Source organism: Contarinia nasturtii, unplaced genomic scaffold (assembly GCF_009176525.2).
Source record: "Contarinia nasturtii isolate CC-2019 unplaced genomic scaffold, AAFC_CNas_1.1 Cnas_scaffold_1240, whole genome shotgun sequence".
Classification (NCBI taxonomy): domain Eukaryota; kingdom Metazoa; phylum Arthropoda; class Insecta; order Diptera; family Cecidomyiidae; genus Contarinia; species Contarinia nasturtii.
The window spans coordinates 5,442,682-5,450,263 of NW_022198581.1; the positions used below are offsets into that span (position 1 = coordinate 5,442,682).

A 7,582-nucleotide genomic window follows, 5' to 3' on the forward strand; every position below is an offset into this window, starting at 1 on the left:
GCATAACATACAATCTGGAAGAGTTTTTGAAAAAAAAATCGTTACAATAAATATTATTTTGGTTATTAATAAAAAATATTATCGATTCTGATGATTTTTTTAAACATTTTTATTGATTTTTTAAAAAATCAATGCTCAATTTCTTTTAAAAGTAACTTATTTCTTTTCTTCTAATCAACTCTAGGTAACTTATTTCCACTTTCGCGGTATAATATTCTACGCAATTCTTTGACATTTGTACAAGGCGAACTGTCATAATTTGTTTGAATATTTCGATTCGAATCAATGGTGACAATAGACGCAATTAAAAGCAAATTCAAAACAAAACATCATTTGAAATCAAATTGAATTTAATTGAAATGTGATCGACTTTGATCCGTATACATAGTTTAAGTAGAAAAGAAAATGGAAAAAACAAATCATGTGGATTTATCTCATCACAAAAAACGTGAATACTGTACAAATCGACTGAGATATCGTGATGGACGTAAACTTACAGCTGTTAAGGTGTCTATTAATTATTATTGTTGTTGATGGTGTAGCAGTTGAACTGTGAATTATATTCATATCATCATTTTCTCTTCGTCAGGTATATACGGTTGTAAATGAATCAAAACATTTAATGGTATTTGGTGTACCACGTATAAATCTCTATCAAGAAATTAAACAGCTGTTTGCAAAGCATGGCAAATTAACCGAAGTGAAAAGAGTAACCGATGAACTAAAAGCAAATGATACCGGTTGGTTACAGTAACGTTAGTGTTGTGTTCGTATGAATAAACTAATTTTTGTACCAATTTCAGTTCAAATCGAACAATTCACCGACTGCTACTATGTGAAATATGAGAAAGTGCATCAAGCGCGCTTAGCTAAAGCAAGAATTGATCGCAAGAACTTTTATGGAGGTTGGTATGAGTTCTGATCTGTAAATACGTTGAATCATTATTTAAAATTGACGAATAATCAATGCACATTTAAGGTATACTTCATGTTTCCTATGCACCTGAATATGAAACTGTTTCTGATGTACGCGAAAAGCTGAAGTATAGAAAACAAGACGTATTATATCGTTTGAAGCAAAACACAAGGGAGATAGCAAATGAATAAAATCACACTTATGATACTTTTTGATTTACTTATTAGATCTTGAGCATTTACCTCCAAATAACCAAATGTATGAAAAGAAAATGAAAAAGAAAACAACAACAAAATTTTTAAAAGGAAATAAAATATAAATATATATAAATTGCTAAGTTCTTATGCAGGGGACGCCATCAACAATTTATTTCCAGTCGATTCACAAATTTAGTTCTACCTCCTTCACTCGTTCATGTAATTAAGCAAAGTAAGTGCAAAGTCGTTAAACATGCGTACATGAAGCAAACATTTTTTGATGCTGTGTTGAATATTACATTTCAGAATACAAACTTTATCATGGCAAGCTCATCGTCGTCATCACAACCCGAGCCGGAACGTAAAATAACTTCAATATTGCAGCATGATAAAAAGTTATTTGGTGAAGCGAAAGAATTGAACGTTGAACGTCTACCGACGTATGGCGATATTTTGTTACATTATTTTTTCTTGCGAGAAAACTATTTCAAAGACAACCCACACATTTCATTCAAATCAATAACTCCTCATGTGGCGGATAAAATTGTTGAAATTTGGAATAATCTTCCAACGCCAATTATTCAAAGAAAATCTATTCGCACAAAATTAGACCGTTTCATGAACAAATATAGGGAAGCATCAAAACACAAATCCGAATCACCCCATCGTCTTGTTGATTTTCGTGGTTTGCTAGGAAATTTGTTTTGGGTTTCAAAATGTAATTGCGATTTATTAACAACGGATTGCACATGTAAAAATACACCTATATTCGTGAAAACATTTATTGTGGACCAGATGACAGATAGAAATGTCACTATTACTGAATTTCTTGAAACCGTACCACAGCCAACATTATTAACAGTAACAACTTCAGAAGTGGCTACATCAGACGAGACTTGGCAACCCGAATTACCTATGGGTGCAAGTAGTATGGATTTTGACCGTGATAAAAGTGTACATTCCAATGTACTTCAACGTTAAATATTACAATTCAATTGCATATGGAAGTGTTTTGTTCTTCAAATTTATACAATTGACGAATTATCTGCCACCGAATTTACTTTCCGTTGTTCATAGTGTAATGCAAGACAATAGCTTCTTTGCTAGCTCTGAAAATGTTTTGCTAGCAATGATTTGTTCCAATGTGAAACCTATACGTCAAATGGCAATCGACAAAATAAAACATATCCGAAATGATCTCGATCGGACAACATTGAGAGATTACAAAAAACCGAAAATAAATTGCGACATCGGTGGAATTGAGAGAAAAAAGGCCCAAAACTGAGAGCAAACGAGACTTGAAATAATTTTTAATATTCTATATTGTTTAAGTTTTCATTCAAATTTCATCAATTATTATTTTTCAATCAAAATGAATTGATTAAAATTATTAAAATTAGGTTTAAATGTTTGAATTTGGACTACACTGATGCAAATAAACTTAAAATGTTTCGTATATGAATGTCTTGTTTAGTTGTTCATTCAAATTTAATTTTTAGGGCGCTGATTTTATGAAAATAGAGTAATTTAAATGGCAGAAACATCTTCTTCATTCATCACGCTTTTTTCGCTTCAAAAGTCACAAAATGCAGGAAAAAATGGCATTTTTTAAAAAATAATTTATCATTCATTATGGTTTGAATAGTAATTTCAAGGGTTTTTGGGGGCGCTGAATCCGAATCAAGCCTTGAAAATGAGCTAACAATTGCAAGAACGAAAATTTCGCTACATTTCTTTGATTTTTTGGTCAAAAATTACGTTTTTTTTTTAATTGATAGTTGAATTTAGAGTATTTTCAATGCCAGATTCGGATTCAGCGTCCAAAATTACCTTAGAAATGACAGTACAAATGATCTTTTTTATACACTTTTTTTCTAGGGGCTTAATTCAAAATTTTCAACGACTGAATTCTATAATAATATCTAAATTAACTGAATTTTTCTGCAAACGAATGAATTCCGGTGAATTCTACGGCGATTTCACTCAAATATGTGAGATAGTGGTGAATAGTTTCTGCTGGCAATTACTGCAATATTTATATTTTGTGTAACAAAATTGTAAATGTATTTTATATTTGTTTAATAAAAATTAATTTCATTTTCAATTTTGAGCGATTTTCTATCGAAAACAATCGGAAATATTGAAAAAATAATAAATAAAAAAATATTGCGGTTATCATAACCTCACTTTATTAATTTGACACATTTCATTCTATTCACACGAATTCACCGAACTCATCAATAACCACTCGATTCAAAAGTGTGAATTTACGTGAATTCCTGTGAATTTTTTTGCCGTATTAAGCCCCTAGCTTTTTTTATCACTTTCAAATTTCATATATTCATATTTTATAATTGAGAAAAAAAATCTATTTTCAAAAATTGGCACAGCTAAAATAAAAAATTTGTATATGCTCTAGTGGAGAAAAAGTCTTAAAATTACATGTATTTTACGAATTTCGATAATAAAGATGCACCAATGATTTGCTAAAAGCTTTTGCCGATTGAAAAAACTCGATGATGTAAAATACAATTCGATCAAGTTAACAATCACATTCATCTTTGTAATTTTTCTCTTAGAATATTTGAAAATCAATCAACAAAATGACGCAATTCAAAGCATTTTCCAATATTTATTATATCTCATTTGTGAATATAAAAAGCATCGGTCAATCTAAAGACGCTTTGTTACAAATCTTAATTAGTCGATGAATCTCAACAGAAGAGGACGGTCACATAAGGCTAATCATATTGAGATCGATCGTGATTGAAAACACGAGAATCAATCACATGTAAATGGACCGATTTGTGTACATAACTTTAGTTATGGACTAAGCAATACGAATGATCAAATGAACAAATGCCGGGGTCAATGAAAATCACTTCTTGCATGAACCAAAGTATATATAGTATAATGTGCGTGAGTGCATGGATAAATAAAAAAAACACATCAATTTCACAACTTCAGCCAATATGTTGTACACCACAGCACATCGCACACATACTGGCCTGCAACGGTAGCGCATACAAGAACAGAAGCCTTCAAACACAGTTCAGTGTAGTTTTTTTTATTTCAAAATTGAATGTACTCATAACATATTGAATAAATGTAATGTAAAACAAAAGTAAAAAAAAAAAGTTATAGCAGAAAGCTTGCATACATGCAACTGTGAATGCTTGCCATCCGGCCGTTTGAACAAGTATTTGTGTCTACAATAATATAATCAAAAATCGCAATAGTATACAAATGCGTTGGCAATGTATTCGGAGTTTTTTGTAAAAAAAAAAGAAAAAATTAGTTTATGGCGCACTGTCCGAATTCAATTTGAAGATTTTCGATATTTCTATATTGCTTTCCATACAATTTCTTGTTATTCAACAAGATTTTTCTAAACTGTGGTGATATAGAATCTTCCATATAGCATTGTATGCGCGAGACTGGTATATCTCTGTAGTAAACACACAAGTGCATCCTCGAATAGCAGCAGCAGCAGCAACAAGCTATTTTGTGGCCGACGAACTCTATGCCATTTTCATAGCAATAAGTATATGAAATCATTCAATGTTTATTCGTCGACTAGTTTAAACTTTATCGATTTAGCACCACTATACGTATATTGTCCATTTTTTTCCGGTTGAAAACTACCAAATTTTCAAATGTTTATTAATTATTCGATTGTCATCTATTGTGGTGTGTGAAATTTTGATTTTCGGCATTTGACCATTCCAAAAAAATGGTCTTCTGTTGCAAGAGACTGGCAAAAAAACGCTGTAATCCAAATAACAACGAATGAAAACATATATGGAAATCTTAAATTTCATTTGGAGCATTGAAAGCGATGAGTTAGCATAAAAAAGAAACTCAACGAGATTGTAAACCAACTCAAATATGTCTGAATCTGCAAGCGATTCGCAAGAAAATGAATGAATCTGTGCATGAGATGTACAATACTTAGTGCTTCAACCTGGAATTTAAAAACAGATTGTATGTGGTTATTCTCTTTTTTCTCTCTTCTTCTTTTCATTAATTTTTCTATAAATTACAAACGATCCCATTGTGTATTAACTCGCATTCAGCGAGGTGTATGTAAACGACAAATAACGACAAAGTGTATGGACAAATGATTAATGCTCAGATACGCGACGGTACAAGCAGAGAGCCGCATGTGTAACTATGTATGGGTATTGTATGTGTGCAAGGATACGAATTCTTTCATATATAAATATGAAGCGAATGTATATGATTCCACTCACACAATCATCGGCTCCGGTTCATACCAAATTTTAAATATCATTTCCCCTGATTCTTCCATATTTTTTCGCCTTTTTTCTCTTTCTTTCGGCATTTCGCTCTTGCTCTAGCAATTCTCTTCCTTTCTTCAGTTTTTACAGCTTCTTCATCAGTTTCTAAGTGCACTCGAACAGTGCTTTTTTCAATATAGAAATATTCGAATAATTTCAAAAACCGTAATAAAAAAAACTGGAAGAATCAAAATCAAACCATATTACGTTTCACAACATTATGATTTGCATGCTATGACCCCAATGAATGCAATGAAATTTGCAAAAATGTTCAAGCTTGTTGCATTTGTTTGTATTAATTTATTGTTTTTGTTTTTGGTAAACTTACCAAGTTCGATCGTTAGATCTACATACTATGATTGTGAAAAATGCTTCACGAAAAAAAAAAAAATTAATCAGTGCAAATTCTATCAATAGGATACCAATCAACCAAATTGAATTGTTTCTCAAAACATATAGGGGCACCGAAAAATGTCAAAATAAAATCAAAAGCGACGATGACGAATAAAACGATATCGTCTGGTCGGTCTTTGTTTTAAACAAAACGATCATGGATAATGAATTCATACGAATGAAAATTAGCAAGAGCGGCCTCAAAACAGCAACGACGGTGGCAGCGAAAATGAGTGAATAAAAATTAAGCGCAACTTCAACATCCAAGCAATAGAAATCAACATACATCTTACAGCAAACAGTAAGCATATCAAAATTAACAGTAATACATTTTTGTCGACCGTGTGACAATTGCTACAGTACATCGATTCTATCTACCGTTGCATTTCTATTGCCTTTTCTCTGTATGTTTTTCATTAATACACATCGCATGCGACTCGGCTACAGTCAGATTTCAATGAGGAAAAATTTACAAACAAAAAAATTAATTCCGAAAATAATCAAACAAAACGATAACCGAACAAACCAAAGTCGAAAAAAAACGACATAAAATAAATGAAAATAAAAAGAAGAAGAAAAGAGCATAACATTCGAATAATAAAAAAAAACTGAGTAACATAATGAGCGAAATCCAAATGATATTTTGTTGTACAGTTTAGTAGCATGTATGTATACATATTGAACAAAAAAGTGAACAGACACACAAATATCGACGTTGTGAAAATAAGACGCGCGCGCAATATCACATAAAACTTCATGTATGCATTGTATGTGTGAATGAATGGATGTACGGCTGAAATGCTCGTTGCTCACCATGTCAATCGTTGTTGCTTCGACTGATGGCCGAAAGAGAGAGAGAGGGAGAGAGAGAGAAAGCAGGGACAAGCGGCAAAGAGAAAGCGGGATGGAGTGCGTGTGCGACTGAGATAAGCGATTGTGAACGGTTGAAAAAACAAGCAATGGAAACATCCCGCAGCAGCGATATCGAACCGCTGAGAGAAGTATTTATGCTGCTGCTGCTACATTCATAGCACTTTGGTGTATAGACACACACACATACTACATACAATGCGCACTCTTTTACACCACAACACAACTTATATTACCGTTTCAGATGCGACCGTATTGCTACGTTCGTTCATTCCATTCTTGTGTTACGTTTTGCTCGTTTCTCTCCAATTCTTCGAAGTTTTCTTCTTCTTCTGGATTCGTCGAACGAAGGAAGAGAATGAATAACAACAACAACAACAAAATAACCATATGAAAACACATACAGAGGCACACATACCCAATATATATACAAATGATAAATGCTTGTGCGTTCGGTTGTTCGCAGTTTTGCCCATTAAACCGAGTAGTTCACATTACACCGTATGCCATAATATGGGTGATATTTGACGCGTTTGCTATTCCATACAAAGCAAACGAAATCTATATATTTGATTTTGAATTTATATATAGATTCAGTTTATGGACAAGCATTTCACATTACACACTCATATTCTCTTTCACCGGGGCGAGAGGGAGGAAGCGTGCGAGCGAGAAAACAAGTTCAATGGAAAATGGTTGGTTGGCTTCAATGAGCCACAGCATCGTAATACGTAATTAGATGGCACATCACATTGACTTATCAGGTTGTCTTCTCATACCAATGTTTACCTGTCACACATGAGATATATCCCACTTTACCTTTTCCACTTGCACACAATAAAAATTCAAAACGAACGTTGTAATCTCAGCCATTTTGGAGCAACACACAATTTTCTGTCTCGTTT

General features: G+C 32.7%; 1 protein-coding gene across 5 annotated transcripts; it reads left to right on the forward strand.

Annotated features, from left to right (window-relative positions):
• Window positions 1–277: 277 nt before the first annotated feature.
• On the forward strand, window positions 278–2,571 carry LOC116345125 (RNA-binding protein 48). Of its 5 annotated transcripts, none has more exons than XM_031774217.1 (6): window positions 278–507; window positions 590–740; window positions 804–905; window positions 980–1,174; window positions 1,255–1,345; window positions 1,420–2,571. In XM_031774217.1, the coding sequence occupies exons 1-4, from the start codon at window positions 406–408 to the stop codon at window positions 1,105–1,107; spliced, it is 483 nt and encodes a 160-aa protein (XP_031630077.1). In that variant the 5' UTR covers window positions 278–405; the 3' UTR covers window positions 1,108–1,174; window positions 1,255–1,345; window positions 1,420–2,571. The 5 variants fall into 5 exon arrangements, with proteins under 5 accessions (XP_031630077.1, XP_031630078.1, XP_031630076.1 ...); XM_031774218.1 differs by having other exon boundaries at window positions 1,266–1,345; XM_031774216.1 differs by having other exon boundaries at window positions 980–1,345.
• The last annotated feature ends 5,011 nt before the right edge of the window (window positions 2,572–7,582 follow it).